This window comes from Oncorhynchus kisutch, linkage group LG8 (assembly GCF_002021735.2).
Source record: "Oncorhynchus kisutch isolate 150728-3 linkage group LG8, Okis_V2, whole genome shotgun sequence".
Taxonomy (NCBI): Eukaryota; Metazoa; Chordata; class Actinopteri; order Salmoniformes; family Salmonidae; genus Oncorhynchus; species Oncorhynchus kisutch.
Window position 1 is genome coordinate 74,536,015 of NC_034181.2, and position 17,708 is coordinate 74,553,722.

Sequence of the window (17,708 nt, forward strand, 5' to 3'; positions counted from 1 at the left end):
AGATTATTTGTTTAGGAGAAATCGCTCCGTTTGGTGCTACCAAAAAAGAAAGAAAATTCAGTCATCAAAACGTCGAACTTTTTTCCAAATTAACTCCATAATATCGACTGAAACACGGTAAACGTTGTTTAGAATCAATCCTCAACGTGTTTTTCACATATCTCTTCGATGATATATTGTTCGTGGAAGTGTGCATTCTCCTCTGAATCTCAATGGAAAATGCCTCCAGTTGAAGATTACGCACCAATTTAGACAAAGGACACCGGGCGGACCCCTGGCAAATGTAGTCTCTTATGGCCAATCTTCCAATGATATGCCTACAAATACGTCACAATGCTGCAGACACCTTGGAGAAACGATAGAAAGGGCAGGCTCATTCCCGGCACATTCACAGCCATATAAGGAGGCAATGGAAAACAGAGCCTCAAAAATTCTGCCCATTTCCTGGTTGAAGTTTCATCTTGGTTTCGCCTGTAGCATGAGTTCTGTTGCACTCACAGATAATATCTTTGCAGTTTTGGAAACGTTAGAGTGTTTTCTTTCCAAAGTTGCCAATTATATGCATAGTCGAGCATCTTTTCGTGACAAAATATTGCGCTTAAAACGGGCACGTTTTTTTATCCATAAATTAAAAGAGCTCCCCCTATATCCAAGAAGTTAAAGAGCATATTGCAGTTAGAAGCAATAAGATTTGAAGCAATAGCCTACAACTATTTTAGCACCGTTTCATGCTCTGAGACAAGCATGGGGACTGGTCTTGATAAATCAAAGAGTTTTTTTAATTCTTACTGAATCTCTGTTTGGTGTAGAAATGTTATGCTCTTAGTGTAACCTTTATTTAACTAAGCAAGTCAGTTAAGAACAAATTCTTATTTACAAGGACAAGCCTACTCCTTCCTCCCCGTCGTAATTGAACCCGGTGTCCCGCGTGCCCGCACACCCATGGATTATTTAGCTAAATAGCCCAGTACTGTAACCTACTCCCGACCGTCACGTTGTACAGCGCCATATTTTCCGTTCCATTCTAACGGAAACCCAGAGGGTTTTTGTTTTTCTTGGGATAGAAACACAATAATATGAATCAAATTAACTAAGCAAAATGTCTTAATCAGTCCCATAAACTAAGTTCTTACAAAAAAAGGTTTTAAATTCTCTAGTACAGTCACTATTGAAGGCTATCAAATGCTTCTCAGAGATGCCCTCTGGTGGTCAAACTAGCACTAACTAGCATTAATGGTACCAGTGGTTGGCATGTGCCATAGAATTCCATGCAAGCTGTGCCGCAGTATGCAAGCTGTGCCGCAGTATGCAACTCTTTAAAGGATGAACCACTGGAGGCATACATTATCAGCCAACATCACTCCTGTGTTTCAATGGCACCTTGTGTTAGCTATTCCAAGTTTATAATTTTAAAAGGCTAATTGATCATCAGAATCCTTTTTTAAATACACTATCGTTTAAAAGTTTGGGGTCACTTAGAATTGTGCATTTAAAATATCATCGAATTGATCAGAAATACAGTGTAGACATTGTTAATGTTGTAAATGATGATTGTAGCTGGAAACAGCAGATTTTTAATGGAATATCTACATAGGCATACAGAGGCCCATTATCAGCAACCATCACTCCTGTGTTCCAATGGCACGTTGTGTTAGCTAATCCAGGTTTATCATTTTAAAAGGCTAATTGGTCATTAGAAAATCATTTTGCAATTATGGTAGCACAGCTGAAAACCGTTGTTCTGATTTTAAAGAAGCAATAAAACTGGCCTTTAGACTAGTTGAGTATCTGGAGCATCAGCATTTGTGGGTTCGATTACAGGCTCAAAATGTCGAGAAACAAATAACTTTCTCCTGAAACTCTTAAGTCTATTTTTGTTCTGAGAAATGAAGGCTATTCCATGCGAGAATTTGCCAAGAAACTGAAGATCTCGTACAACGCTGTGTACTACTCCCTTCACAGAACAACGCAAACTGTCTCTAACCAAAATAGAAAGAGGTGCACTGGGGCCTCCCACACAACTGAGCAAGTACATTAGAGTGTCTAGTTTGAGAAAGACGCCTCACAAGTCCTCAACTGGCAGCTTCATTACATAGTACCCGCATAACACCAGTCTCAACATCAACAGTGAAGAGGCGACTCTGGGATGCTGGCCTTATTGGCAGAGTTGCAAAGAAAAAGACATATTTGACTGGCCAATAAAAAGAAAAGATTAAGATGGGCAAAAGAACACACTGGACACTGGACAGAGGAAGATTGGGAAAAAAGTGGTATGGACAGATGAATCTAAGTTTGAGGTGTTCGGATCACAAAGAACATTCATGAGACGCAGAAAAAAAATTAAAAGATGCTTGAGGAGGGCTTGACGCCATTTGTCAAGCATGGTGGAGGCAATGTGATGGTCTGGCCGTGCTTTGGTGGTAAAGTGGGAGATTTGTACAGGGGTAAAAGGGATCTTGAAGAAGGAAGTCAGGCTATCACTCTGTTTTGCAACACCATGCCATACCCTGTGGATGGCGCTTAATTGGAGCCAATTTTCTCTTACAACAGGACAATGACCCAAAGCACAACTCCAAACTATGCAAGACCTATTTAGGGAAGAAGCAGTCAGCTGGTATTCTGTCTATAATGGAGTGGCCAGCACAGTCACCCGGATCTCAACCCTATTGAGCTGTTGTGGGAGCAGCTTGACCATATGGTACGTAAGAAGTGCCCATCAAGCCAATCCAACTTGTGGGAGGTGCTTCAGGAAGCATGGGGTGAAATCTCTTCAGATTACCTCAACAAATTGATAACTAGTATGCCAAAGGTCTGCAAGGCTGTAATTGCTGCAAATGGAGGATTTTTTGATGAAAGCAAAGTTTGAAGGACACAATTATTTAAATAAAAAATATTTATTTATAACATCTTGACTATATTCCCTATTCATTTTGCAACTCATTTCGTGTATGTTTTCATGGAAAACAAGGACATTTCTAAGTGACCCCAAACTTTTGAACGGTAGTGTACTGTAGGTTCCCATAATAAAAGAGGAGTGTTATTAGAGTTATTGCAGGTCTGAGCTGAGGGGGAAGTACATTTAAAAAATATATAGAATTAAACTATTTCAAAGATTTTGCTGAGTTGCAGTTCATATAAGGAAATCAGTCAATTTAAATATATTCATTAGACCCTAATCTATGGATTTCACATGACTGGGCAGGGCCAGCCAACCAGAGTTAGTTTTTCCCAACAAAAGGGCTTTATTACTGACAGAAATACTCCTCAGCATTCCACCCTCTGATGATCCCGTAGGTGAAGAAGCCGGGTGTGGCGGTCCTGGGTTGGTGTGGTTACACGTGGTCTGCGGTTGTGAGGCCAGTTGGATGCCATTATTTGCCTGTTTGTGTTCCACCTGTTAGCTTGCATGATTCTTGCAATCCTCCTTCGACCTCTCATCAACGAGCTGTTTTTGCCCACAGGACTGCTGACTGACTGGAGTTTTTTTGTTTGTCGCACCATTCTCGGTAAACCCTAGACACTGTCGTGCGTGACAGTCACCGATCATAACACGCTCAGTCGCATAGGTCACTAGCTGTTCAATCGAACAGCAACTGAATGCCTCGATGCCTGCTTTACATAGTAATGCCACGGCTACGTAGGAGCGATCCAAGCAAGCCACTGTCTGTAGGAGCAATCCGTTTTCGTGAACAGGGTGGTGTACCTAATAAACTGACGGGTGAGTACTTTATTGTCACATACAGGGCATAGGTGCAGTGAAATGTGTTGTTTTACAGGGCTTCAGTCAGTTAGGGCCAGTGAACGATGATGTGGTTGCGTATTAAAATGGCACCCTATTCCCTATATAGTGCACTTCTTTTGACAAAAGTAGTGCACTGTATAAGTAAAAGGGTGCCATTTGGGACACACTCATGCTGTTGATATTGGCAGGGCCTGAGGCACTGTAGCACTTTTCTCATTCAGGTGTTGATGCCAAACTAGGTCCATCATCAGGTCTCATTACTGCTCCCTCCTAAAGGAAAACGAGCCCTCACTTTCCTGTCATTGTGCTGCTTTCAGAACCCAGACACGCTGATATATGAATGGAGAGAGACTTCCATCACTTGGATTTTGATAATTAGCGGATATTGTCCGAATTCTGCCCTGCATTTATTATTTGGTGTTTTATGTTGTGCACAGAGGATGTTTTTGCTAAATTATGCATGCAATCTTAATTTAGTGTTTCTCATTGTGTGAGTTCTTGGTTTGTGAGTGGACCCCAAACCTCACAACCGTAGAGGGCAATGGGTTCTATAACTGATTCAAGTATTTTTTTTGCCAGATCCTAATGTCGGGATGTCGAATGTTATGTTCCTTTTAATGGCGTAGAACCCACCACTAATGTTTTTGTGGCAGGTTAGTTAGCATGTGTAGGCTAATGCCTAAGTGGGTCTTCCAAATGGACAATGACCTCAAGCATATTTATTTTATTTTATTATTTTCTATTTTTTTATTTAATTTTTGAAACATACAATATACTTGCAGTGAAGCCGCTCAATAACTACATCATACCAGTCATCCAACAGATTCCCATTTAGAGCGACACACAGTTGAATAAAGTCCTTTAGATTCTAACAAGGGTACAGGGAGTGTAAGAGAGTCAAAGAGAGCACGGAGAGGATGCTTTTACAGTGGTCCTCATTTTACATAAGTTAACTTAACCCACCAACAGACACTAGAGTTCTTGTGGGTTTACTTTGGTCATTATTGTAGAATTACGTTTCGCACGGTTTGTTTCCTTCCCTAAAGAAGTGATCTGATTTAAGATCGACACCACAGAGCACGCTATCTTCACCATCTGATACCAAACAAAACCTGATGTGAATTTCAATGCCCAACAGAGGTAAACATGCACTTATGGCAGGCTGAGACTGAGCAGATCCCACCTGGGTCAATGCTTTTCAGATGAGATTTCAAGAGGAGAGGATCAGAAGCAATCTGTTCTCTAATTGTATAGACTTTCACTACTTCCTTCCATCTGAAAATAAATGAGAAAAGGAAATGAACAAGTCTCCTATAGGTCGATTTAGTGGGTGTGGCTGTAGTTAAATGTACTAGTAAAGGCCTTCACTTCCGCTACCATGGAGACCAGCATGCTCAATATACAATGCCAAGATGGCCTTCTGCTCAGGGACCTTTACACAGTCATTCCCACTCTCCTTGGCATCAAACTCTTTCCCATTCTCTCTTTCTCTCGCTCTCTTGCTTTCTCACTAACTGGCATGCACGCAAGTTGACACAAGTGTATATGCACACACACACACACACACACACACACACACACACACCAGAAATCTATATCTGAGCCTTCCTCTTCCCTCTCAGTGTAATTCAATCAGGAAGATGCTGTGGCCTCTAGCAACAGGACATGACGCAGAGACAGATGTGCAATAAACCTGAATAAGCCACGATGCTGAATTAGATATGGGTCGCTCTCATGACTAGACCATACATAGGCATATGCCCTTGAACAGGCAGTTAACCCCCTGTTCCTAGGCCGTCATTGAAAATAAGAATTTGTTCTTAACTGACTTGCCTAGTAAAATAAAGGTTAAAAAAAAAAAAAAAAATGTTGAAGGGAAGTTGAGTGAATGTTGTTTAGACATATCATTGTACCTGGCCTATATAACACTTCAAACCTGTCCTCAGACAGAATGTATATTATAGCCTGTTTTTTAATCCTTGTCTTTTCATTAGAGGAGTAGAGCATTGTGTGTCTGTATGGCTGTGTGTAGATGGATATGGCGTCTTTGTCAATGACTGTGTGTATATCTCAATGTAGAGTATAATGTAAATTCCATGATTGTGATTCAGTGTGCGTTATGTTCTCCCTCTCTGTTTCAGAGTGTGGAGGAGCACTGTGCATTTGTCAGCGTGGTGAGTTGCAGCCTGTGTGTGTTCCTGGCTGTGTTTGTGCTGGTGTGTACAGAGACCCTGACCCAGCGCTGGAGGAGACTGTTGGGTCTGGTGGTCTGGGCCACTCACCTCACCATGGGATTCACCTTCATCTTCAGCGGACCCCTCATCCTGCCCTGGGACCAGGTATACACTCTCGCTCTAAATAAAGGTTGCACGACAACCTATTGGCTTTCAAAATAAATGGAGATTGGGTCCCCCTGGCACCGACAGACAGGCACACAGACACTAATCATGGAATGGAATGCAGTCTTTAGGTTATCACCAAGCCATGGGAAATCTACTGTCAGCGTTAACACAGACACATGAGCGTTCAAAGAGCCCTATTCTGTTGCCTCTAAGAAAAACAGTGTGAATGTACTAATATAGGAATACATTGTATTATAAAAGTAATGTGATTAACATAATGTTGTATTTCTATGACACCCACTTCCTTTGTCCTCTTCCTCTTCTCCATCTACAAACAGTTTATTAGGTACACCCATCTAGTACTGGTCGGACCCCCATTTACTGAATTCTTCAGGCATGGATTCTACAAGGTGTAGCGTTTAAGCGTTGTGCAATTGGTATCTAGGAACCTAACTTGTGCCAGGGAAACATTAGCCATACCATTACACCACCTCCACCAGCCTGTATCGTTGAGACCAGGCAGGATGGGGCCATGGACTCATGCTGCTTACGCCAAATCCTTACTTTGGTCATTGTTGCAAAATTACGATTCACACAGTTTCTGTTTCCTTCCCTGAAGAAGTTATCTGATTTAAGATCTACCCCACAGAGCATGCAACCTTCTCCATGTGATAACAAACAAAACCTGATGTGAGTTTAAATTCACATCAGTTGACAGTGGTGTAATGGTATAGGGAATATTTTTCTGGCACACGTTAGATTCCTTGATACCAATTGAGCAACGTTTGAACGCCACACCTTGTAGAATCCATGCCCTGATGAATTCCGGCTGTTCTGGAGGCAAAGGGGCACCGACGATCATACCACGCTCAGTTGTTAGGTCACCTAATTTGTCCATTCTAACGTTATATCGAGCAGTAACTGAATGCCTTGATGTCTGTCTGCCTTCTTTATATAGCAAGCCATGGCTACGTGACTCACTTTCTGTAGGAGTGAACCATTTTTTGTGTTTTTGTGAATGTGAACTACCTAATAAACTGGCCACTGAGTGTACCTACATTATTTTCACACATGAACAGAAGCATCAAAAAGTTATATTTGTCTAGTTATAGCATATCTTGCCAGTACACTGATGTGACAGTTGTCCAGTAAAACCACTTGTTCTTTGGGTGTAGTGCTGCCAATCCGAGACTCATTCCCCACACAGTGTTTCGTGTCATATCAGTCTGACCTATCTCTCTCTCTCTCTCTCTTCTCCTGTAGGTTCCCTTCTTCCTGTTCATCATCTTCACAGTGTACACCATGCTGCCATTCCAGATGTGCTATGCTGTGGTGCTCAGTGTGATCTCCTCACTCTCTCACATCATGGTCCTCACTCTACGCCTCACTGTCTTCAACACCCAAGATCCCAGCCCCTTTCTGGCCAATCAGGTGTGTTATTAGTTATGCTGTTAGTAACAATTATACATGATCTCCTGGTGAGGATTCTCTGAAAACAGACAATAAAATGCTTATGCTGTGCAGCTAGGATGTAATATATGTCCCTCTGTCCCCAGCTGCTGTCCAATGCGGTGGTGTTTCTGTGTGGCAGTGTGGTGGGGGCCTTCCATAAGGTCCTGATGGAGCGAGCACTAAGACAGACTTTCCAGGATACACTCAGATGTCTGGGCATCCGCATGAAGCTGGAGATAGAAAAGAGACAACAGGTGAGAACATCTTATCAGACACTCTGCTATATTCTTGATTTAGTTATTTAACCTTTAAGGAAAGACCCTTGAGATTAGAAACCTATTTGGCGAGGGCAATCTCCCAGTGTATCAGAAATCCTGGAAATCATGGTCTGGTTGAATAAGATGCTTTTGGTGTCTCTTTCTGAACAGAGGCTGACCTGACTGAATACAGGAAGTATGAAAGACTAATACAAGTTAATAGTGTTAGGCAAAAACATAATAGCACTGGTTAATTTTTTACTTCATTTAAGACCAGCAGCCTTGTTGTTTTCTAGCTTGTATTTTTCATTACGATGATCAAATCCCCCTCATATTAAATTTCATTGTGATGACACATGTCTGTGTGTGCTCCGTTAGTAAAAAACGGGTGTCTGTTTCAAATGGCTTTTTAACCATCATTTTTTTCATTTGTAATAATAGTTGCTTAGGAAATGACACCACACTCCGTGAGAGAGAGGAGGCCGCTGGCTGCTCTGTTGCCTAGCAGGACAGAATGGAATGATATAATCGTTAACATTTGAACCGGCTCTGTTCTACTCTGTTGTATTGAGCCCGAAAAAAAGGAGCAGTGCCACAGGGGTTAGCCAAAGAGCACAGGCACCATAAATAAAGAGAAGAGGGAAGGGAGGGTTTGAAATGGGTCCCAACGCTGAGGTGAACAGTATTCCCTCCCTCTCTCCCTCCCTCCCACAGAGCACTAAGCCATTGTTCTCTAGACCCAGTCAGATAGAATCTGCCAGATCAATTACAGCACAGAGCTGAGCTGACTGAACCGAATCAAGGCCACTTTGTGCAGAATGACTTTCCATGCTTTACGGTTTACTGGAAAACCTGCTCCAGTCATTTGAACCAGCAGGTGGTAATCTATCTGGGAGAGTATATAGGCCTAAGCAGTTGCCCCGTGACACTGGTCTTGGGTCAGTTTTACATTTCTTCCACCAAACCAGAGAGGAAAGATAGTAGTCCAGTGCCTCAGTATTGCATCATACGGGTGAACAGGAATTATGATGGGGTCAATGGGGATTGAAGAATGATTTCCTGAGACATCTCCTTATTAACTTCTTAGATTCTCATCTCACCTGACTCAATTCCATCCAGAGGCTCTCAAAGCAATGTTCTATCTGTCTGTTGACTGGCTGTACAACCAGACTGGCAGCACAATGATTATAAAGCTTTTAACAGTAATCTAAGTGAATGAGGCCCTTGTTAGTGGAGCTACCAGATCAGCAAGACACTCTGACAGCTGGTTGATACTCAGATTGGGTTTCTCCCAGATTGGGTTGGGTTCATGGCCCTTTGTCTATCGGACAGTGTGTGTGGTTGGGTGGGTGTGGTGTGTTGATGCTAATGTGTGTGTGTGTGTGTGTGTGTGTAGGAGAACCTGCTGCAGTCTGTGCTGCCTGTCTACATCTCCATGAAGATGAAGCTGGCCATCATGGAGCGTCTGCAAGACTGCAAGGACAAAGAAGAGCAGCAACGACTCGTCAAAGACAACAACTTCCACAGTCTCTACGTCAAGAGACACGAGAACGTCAGGTACAGTACAACAATAGCCTGTCAAGGACCAAGAATATGACTGAGAAACATACAGCATGTTGAAATAACCTGTTATATTCTAAGAAAATGACTAAGAAACACAGTAGAATCCTATCCTTTGCCTGTCACTCATTGCCTGTCAAACTAAGCATGGTTTTCAGTCTACCAAATAACACACATGGAAAATATTTCCCCAACCGAAATGTTCTCTTGAATGAAACTCCACTTTTGGCTTTAGCCTTTGATTTTCTCTTTCCCTGCCTTTACATTTTGGCTCTTTTTCTGCTTTTCGACTTTAACACAAGTGTAAACACCCTTATGTTATACTAGGGAACGGCCCAGTACATCACCGGGGCCAAGCTTTCTTCCATTCAGGACCTCTATAATAGGCGGTGTCAGAGGAAGGCCCTAAAAACTGTCAGACTCCAGCCACCCTAGTCATAGACTGTTTTATCTGCTACCGCACGGAAAGTGGTACTGGAGCACCAAGTCTAGGTCCAAGAGGCTTCTAAATGGCTTCTACCCCCAAGCCATAAGACTCCTGAACAGCTAATCTAATGGCTACCCAGACTATTTGCAATGCCCTCCCCCCTTCCATGCTGCTGCTACTCTCTGTTATTATCTATGCATAGTCACTTTAATAACTCTACCTACATGTACATATTACCTCAATTACCTCGACACCGGTGCCCCCGCACATTGACTCTGTATATAGTCTCGCTATTGTTATTTACTGCTGCTCTTTAATTATTTGTTATTCTTATCTCATCCTTTTTTTGTTGTATTTTCTTAAAACTGCATTGTTGGTTAAGGGCTTGTAAGTACGCATTCCACTGTAAGGTCTACTACACCTGTTGTATTTGGCACATGTCGCAGATTCTGGTTTTGAAATTGTGTTTCCATAGCTAGGGAAGAGCAGAATCAGTTGCTTTGTGAGAAGGTGTTAAAGTTCACAGTTAGCCATTGTTGTGTAAATGCCAGCTGAAAAGTACCACTGGCCTGGCTTTGGCCCCAAGTAAGAGCAGGTCCTCCGGATCCATGGCCCAGTGAGACCCGGGTGCCGGCCCGCAAAGATGGAAACAAAAGTCTGAGCCTTGGGTAAAACACTGGGTTAAATCATATGTTGCGTGTGTGCTTTGAATAGTTAGTATAGTTTGTGATCTCTAATTGTATTCATTTAATTTCTCCTGATATCCTCTGGCCCCGAGGACTGGAGTTGCCCATCCCTGCTCTGGGAGGTCTTTTTACACTCACAATGCCCAGTCAGTTCTCATGGAATTTAGCATGACAGTGTTAGCTGAGCATTGACCCAGATGAGGCCTTTTGTTTTATGGGCATTCATTTAGAAAGTGCTGACAGACATTGGCTTTGTAGCCTATCCAGTGAACCTTGGCAGATGGTTCAATAGATTCCCTAAGTTTTAGACTCTGCTTACAGACTGTACTGTACCTTCTACCTTCCTGGAGAGAGAGGGAGCCCATTTGTTGCCCAAATTAAGGTCAACACAGCAAAACTCTTCAATCTTCTCAGTAGCCTGACAAACTAACATTTGTAACTACCTGGTTGATTTGTTGATAAGTTTAGGCTTGTAATAAATATGATTTCATAGAAAAGGAGGGACATTAAAACTGTCTGATCTGAGAAGGCCTTGTGAAGATCAGACTGTATCATGTGCTGCTGTGGCTCAGCTAGTGATGAATCCTCATTTAAGCCCTTTGGTGTTACTGTGAATTATAGCCCAACCACCTCCCCATTTGATCCTTGTAATGACACAAGACATGCTTGTCATTAGACATGTTCTTTCCAAGGAAACACCTGGATGTTGTCAGTCAGAGTTACTGGGCAGCCATGGTTCGCTGGTCTGCCTAGCGAGCAATAGGCTAACGTTAGTTACTTTAATGAGGACTGACCTTGGCAGTAGTTAGCTCTCTGAGCCCTGGTAATGAGCCAGTGATTAGGCTGTGGCGGCTGAATGTGTGGTGGCCTGGGTCAGGTGCTCTGTGTGGAGGATAGGGTTAACAACAAGCTTATAGCACTACCAATCAGTGTACAGTGCAGTGCTTCCCCTATGATTTTTTTTCAGCAGCTGTGACAAAGTTAGCATTGTGGGGGTGGGGGGGAGTGTTAGTGGGGGTGGGGGGGAGTGTTAGTGGGGGTGGGGGGGAGTGTTAGTGGGGGTGGCCAATGACAAACGTTTTAGTAGTGGTCCTCTAGGCTACAGACAATTTATTTTATGTTTTAATTTTAGATTTCATGCAATTCTATACATTTTGTCATGGACGGAGAGAACATTTTACAGTTTTAAAGATAGTTTCCTGCAATTTGTTGAACACTTTTTTGTTTACTACATGATTCCATATGTGTTATTTCATAGTTTTGATGTCTTCACTATGATTCTACAATGTAGAAAATAGTACAAAATTAAGAAACCCTGGAATGAGTAGGTGTGTACAAACTTTTGACTGGTACTGTGTGTGTGTATATATATATATATATATATTTTTTTTTTTTATCATATATTTTGGAGTGGAGGCAATGATGCCGCTACATGAATATAGGGAAAACACTGCTGTAGTTTGTCTTAGAGCCAAACCCCTTAGCACGATCTCCCTTCAACTCAGTCTTCACCTCCTCTCTAGCCCCATAGGATTACTGTTCACCCAGGATAAGACCTCCAGCTGTAATCAGTTATCCCCACTCCATTTCAACACCCCAGGAGTCAACCATTATCTGACAATGACACCCTTGTTTAGTGATACAACAACATCAGAGGGATTAATCAGTGTAGCGGCCAGCCCGGCCGTATCCATGCAGACAACAGGTTTCATTATGACACTGATGTCTTGACCCCATATGTCCTGGGTCGGTCGTGATCAGTAAGCATGAAACGCAAGAAAATGCTTGGAAACTATGTGCAACAGGGAGGGACCATCTAAACTTGTCCAATAATGAATACTTCTTGTTTTATTTGGAAACCGTGTGTCTTAATGAACACACCCTTGGCTTTTCTCTTTTTACAGTATTCTGTATGCTGACATTGTGGGCTTCACCCGATTGGCCAGCGACTGCTCTCCGAAGGAGCTGGTCATCATGCTCAACGAGCTGTTTGGGAAGTTTGACCAGATTGCAAAGGTGAGTTAATAATTTGTAAGATTTGCACCTTTAGTTAAATTAACACAGACTTTTCAGCTTTTATTTAATATTTAGCTACATTTTTATGTTTATTATGATAAGACGGCAGTGTGTTAATGCATAATCCACTTATGTGGCATTAATCAGTACTTGCTTCATCATAATAATTCAAATAATAATATTTGTATTTTATAGAGTGCGTATCATGACACAGATCATCTCAGATACTTAAAAACAAGTACATGTAGTTCTTGGGCTGGACACGTATGGATGTGATTCGTGTTTGGTTCTTCAGGAGAACTTCTGATACCTTGTTTGTGTTTATGCTAAATCCAGTTGACATGTCTGCATCTTTATTTATTTATTTAACCAGGAAGGGCTCATTGAGATTTAAAATATATTTTTCAAGAGCGTCCTGGCCAAGATAGGCAGCACCAAGTCATTACAAAAATAACAGACAAACAACATGAAAAACGACAAGTAATCTACTTCTTAGATGGTCTATGTGGTATTTTTCTGTTTCATTCTTCAGGAGAACGAGTGCATGAGAATCAAGATTTTGGGAGACTGCTACTACTGTGTGTCTGGCCTGCCTGTCTCCCTGCCCATGCATGCCAAGAACTGTGTGAAGATGGGTCTGGACATGTGTGAGGCCATCAAGTGAGTTCAGAGGAGCCCCAAGGCCGTTTGGGGGGAAAACAATTACTTAAACATGTGATCCTTCTGGTTAGTTCCGGGACTTTAGCAACATGTATTCTCATTAGATTGTGAGATAAATAGTGTATAGTAAATAAAATGTGTTAGTTAGGGAGGGTAGTATTATTGTATAATGCAAGGGGGACCTTCTGGCCTAAGTAGTAGGTGTTGATATGAGTTGTGTGGTACGAGGTAATAACATTGCTATATACAGGAAGTACCAGTACTGAGGCGATGTGCAGGGGTACGAGGTAATAACATGGCTATATACAGGAAGTACCAGTACTGAGGCAATGTGCAGGGGTACGAGGTAATAACATGGCTATATACAGGAAGTACCAGTACTAAGGCGATGTGCAGGGGTACGAGGTAATAACATGGCTATATACAGGAAGTACCAGTACTGAGGCAATGTGCAGGGGTAAGAGGTAATAACATGGCTATATACAGGAAGTACCAGTACTGAGGCAATGTGCAGGGGTAAGAGGTAATAACATGTCTATATACAGGAAGTACCAGCACTGAGGCGATGTGCAGGGGTACGAGGTAATCGAGGTAGTTATGTACTATACATATAGGGAGGGGTAAAGTGACAAGGCAACAGGATAAATAATAGACTGTAGCAGCAGCGTATGTGGTCAGTATTCATGTGTGCGCATGTTATGACAAGAAGGAAATAGTTGATTTGTTCAGCTGGCTCTGATGTCAAAGCAATAAGAAGGAATCCCAGGGAAACCTAAATGAACACACAAATACACACATCTGACAGATTCTGATCCCGCCGCTCAGACAGGTGCGCGAGGCCACAGGTGTGGACATCAACATGAGAGTGGGCGTTCACTCCGGCAACGTGCTCTGCGGTGTGATTGGCCTCCGCAAGTGGCAGTTTGACGTTTGGTCACATGACGTCACCCTGGCCAATTATATGGAGTCTGGAGGCTTACCTGGGTATGTTAGTGGTTGAGTTAACCATGTATGGTAAATCTTTAATCCTAATGGTGTCATTTAAAAAAAATGTTACCTTTTATTTAACTAGGCAAGTCAGTTAAGAACAAATTCTTATTTTCAATGACGGCCTAGGAACAGTGGGTTAACTGCATTAATTATTAAGTTACTAGTGGTAACCTAGTCCTAGTAAGTCCATTTTACTAATAGTAACCCCCATCTTTGTCTTGATCAGGCGTGTCCACATCACTGAGGCCACCCTGAAGCACCTGAACAAGGCCTATGAGGTGGAGGAGGGGAATGGTGGGCTAAGAGATGCCTACCTGAAGGAGCTCAACATACAGACATACCTTGTCATCGATCCTCGGGTGAGCTACCTCATTTAAAGTATTACCTCCAGAATCCCTTACAAGGGCCTTATCTGTATATGTGAGACTGTACTCCTCGTTACCGTGTGTGTCATCAGTCTAAGGACCAGGCTCTGAACAGCCGCAGCATGCCCAAGCCGCGTGTGAATGACGGACTGAAGATGCGGGCGTCAGTGAGAATGACCCGTTACCTGGAGTCCTGGGGCGCCGTCAAACCCTTCGCCCACCTACAGAGCAGAGAGGGGTACACCACAGACACCATGGTCAATGGAAAATCACGCTGCAAGGTGAGTGACAGCTGGGGGGCCACTGCATTATAACCGATGAAAAGATTACCAGACATACATCCTCTAACAGAAATAGTCCACTTTACACATCAAATCAAGCATAACAGGTTGAAATGTATTGCTACAAGCATCACTATTTCCTGTGGAAGACTGATGCGACTGTTGATGACATATTTAAATGCTGCTTTACTTCTTTCTGTTTTACGCACGATGTGTCTAACAACAGTTGTTTTTTAAATGTTTCTAGGACATCCCTCTGCGCACAACTCACTCGAAGATCACTGAGAGGTAAGGAAGGCCAAGTCTGAGAACGCAGAGAGGATGAGTTCATTTGTTTATGTGTTAACAAGAGTCCTGAACTGGCATCATGTCAGAGTGGTGACGTCAGACTCTCCTTACTGGATTGGTACTCCTGCTATGCATCAGTCTGTTGATACAGTGGGTGTTTATGGTTGTGGATGTGTATTTGGGAAGCCAGTTCTTTTTTTGAATGACCAAATGCAAACATATCAGTGACTGTACAGTAAATGTTAAGCAATTTGTAAGTCCACTTAATGTTACACGTATTGTATATAAAAACCCACACATTTACTTTTTATAAGGTTATCAATTTTGGTCTCTTAGGACTCAGAAGTTGTCTCTTTTTCCTCATTACTGACAAAAGCTGAACCACATGTGAGTGCAGTAGACAGGACAGTGAAATAAGAAAATTGCCCCCGAAAGACCTTTTGTCCCTGCTGTGGTTCTAGTGGACACCGATACTGTGAATGGACACTTAAGAGGAACCGGCTGTGTTGCTTCCGATGTGTTCGGTGGCCCTTCCTATGTTCTTTCATTTGGTCAGGAACAGTCCCTCTTCATGTAATGTTTAATAAAAACAAAATAGTTTCTTTATTCAGTTACAATACAAGCTTTATTAATATTTGATCCTTTCTACGGAGACAGACATTTGTTGTTTTAGCACACATGAATCCTCACATACAACACACAACAGTCCCATACAGCGACAACGATGTCACCATGTTGAATGTATCTATCTCTCACTGTTGGTCCCTGACAGCTTTGATGAGTCTGTAGAGGAGCCCTTCTCCTCACCCACCCCTCCGCTCAGCACCTATAAGTGAGTGGAGCCAGCATGGCTCACAACGCAACTGCTCCCTTCTGAGTGGAGGAGGAGAATCTTGATGTTTCACAGCACCATTAACCTCCAACCCTTCTTTCTGGGTTAACACTCCTCCCTACCCCCCCATCCTGCCTAGAGCTGCCTTCCTCTTCTGTATAACAGGGCATCACAGGGATTCCCATGCCTTTACAAAGCAAGCAGGGCATAGTAACCACTCCCTAGTGTTTAAAGTGTGTCTTTTTGTTTTCCTACTGGAGTTATGTGCTGTTATAAACACCCTGTGTGTGTCTCTGTCTGTCTGTGTTTCCTTCCTGGTGAGGCATGGGTACTGCTGGGAGACTACTGTTCAGTCACCAGAGTTAAACTAACACACACAACATCCTGCACATACCCACACTATTGAATGAATGACACACACACCCCTTCTCTCTGTTTCCACTAATGCTGAGAATGGCCTAAACCAGTTGCCTCCCTGCACAGCACACTGGGACTGAATAACCTGCATGACCTTGGCTGGTTTACCAGCATCCATCCATTTGTCTGTCTGCGTGTGTCTGTCTGTCTGCGTGTCGGTCTGTCTGCGTGTCGGTCTGTCTGCGTGTCGGTCTGTCTGCGTGTCTGTCTGTCTGCATGTCGGTCTGTCTGTCTACGGGTCGGTCGGTCAGTCGGCCGGTCTGTCTGCGTGTCGGCGGTCGGTCTGTCTGCGTGCCGGTCGGTCTGTCTGTGTGTCTGTCTTCATGTCGGTCGGTCTGTCTGTGTGTCGGTCTGTCTGTGTGTCGGTCTGTCTGCGTGTCGGTCTGTCTGCGTGTCGGTCTGTCTGCGTGTCGGTCTGTCTGCGTGTCGGTCTGTCTGCGTGTCGGTCTGTCTGCGTGTCGGTCTGTGTACGTGTCTGTCAGTCTGTCTGCATGTCTATCTGTCTGCATGTCGGTCTGTCTGCGTGTCGATCTGTCTGCGTGTTTGTCGGTCTCTCTGCATGTCGGTCTGCGTGTCAGTCTGTCTGCGTGTCGGTCTGTCTGCGTGTCGGTCTGTCTGCGTGTCGGTCGGTCTGCGTGTTGGTCGGTTCGTCTGCATGTCGGTCTGCGTGTTGGTCTGTCTGCGTGTCGGTCGGTCTGCATGTCAGTGGGTCTGCGTGTCAGTCGGTCTGCGTGTCTGTATGCGTGTCGGTCGATCTGTCTGTTTGTCTGCGTGTCGGTCTGTCTGTCTACGGGTCGGTCGGTCAGTCGGCCGGTCTGTCTGCGTGTCGGTCGGTCGGTTGGTCTGTCTGTGTGTCTGTCTGCATGTCGGTCGGGTCTGTCTGTGTGTCGGTCTGCGTGTCGGTCAGTCCGTCTGCGTGTCGGTCTGCCTGCGTGTCGGTCAGTCCGTCTGCGTGTATGTCTGCATGTCCGTCGGTCTGTCTGCGGGTCGGTCTGTCTGCGGGTTGGTCGGTTGGTCTGCGTGTCGGTCTGTCTGTCTGCGGGTCGGTCTGTCTGCGGGTCGGTCGGTTGGTCTGCGTGTCGGTCTGTCTGTCTGCGTGTAGATCGGTCTGCGTGTCTGTCGGTCTCTCTGCATGTCGGCCTCTCTGCATGTCGGTCTGTCTGCATGTCTGTCTGCGTGTCAGTCTGTCTGCGTGTCGGTCGGTCTGCGTGCTGGTCGGTTGGTCTGCGTGCTGGTCTGCATATCGGTCTGCGTGTCGGTCGGTCTGCATGTCAGTCTGTCTGCGTGTCTGTCTGCGTGTCGTTCGGTTGGTCTGTCTGCGTGCCGGTCGATCTGCGTGTCGGTCTGCGTGTCGGTCGGTCTGCGTGTCGGTCGGTCTGTCTGTCTGTCTGTC

At 43.9% G+C, this 17,708-nt stretch overlaps 1 protein-coding gene across 4 annotated transcripts in view; it reads left to right on the top strand.

Annotated features, from left to right (window-relative positions):
• The window catches only part of LOC109881364 (adenylate cyclase type 2), a 72,538-nt gene that overhangs the window by 40,680 nt on the left and 14,150 nt on the right, over window positions 1-17,708 (top strand). For 3 of the 4 annotated variants that reach the window (XM_031831212.1, XM_031831214.1, XM_031831215.1), the window contains 11 exons: window positions 5,884-6,081; window positions 7,348-7,515; window positions 7,641-7,790; window positions 9,190-9,350; window positions 12,371-12,482; window positions 13,015-13,142; window positions 13,968-14,126; window positions 14,359-14,491; window positions 14,590-14,778; window positions 15,026-15,066; window positions 15,839-15,898. In XM_031831212.1, the coding sequence (XP_031687072.1) occupies window positions 5,884-6,081; window positions 7,348-7,515; window positions 7,641-7,790; window positions 9,190-9,350; window positions 12,371-12,482; window positions 13,015-13,142; window positions 13,968-14,126; window positions 14,359-14,491; window positions 14,590-14,778; window positions 15,026-15,066; window positions 15,839-15,898 (1,499 nt within the window). The remainder of the gene's footprint in view (window positions 1-5,883; window positions 6,082-7,347; window positions 7,516-7,640; window positions 7,791-9,189; window positions 9,351-12,370; window positions 12,483-13,014; window positions 13,143-13,967; window positions 14,127-14,358; window positions 14,492-14,589; window positions 14,779-15,025; window positions 15,067-15,838; window positions 15,899-17,708) is intronic. The other variant, XM_031831216.1, reaches the window with a different exon arrangement.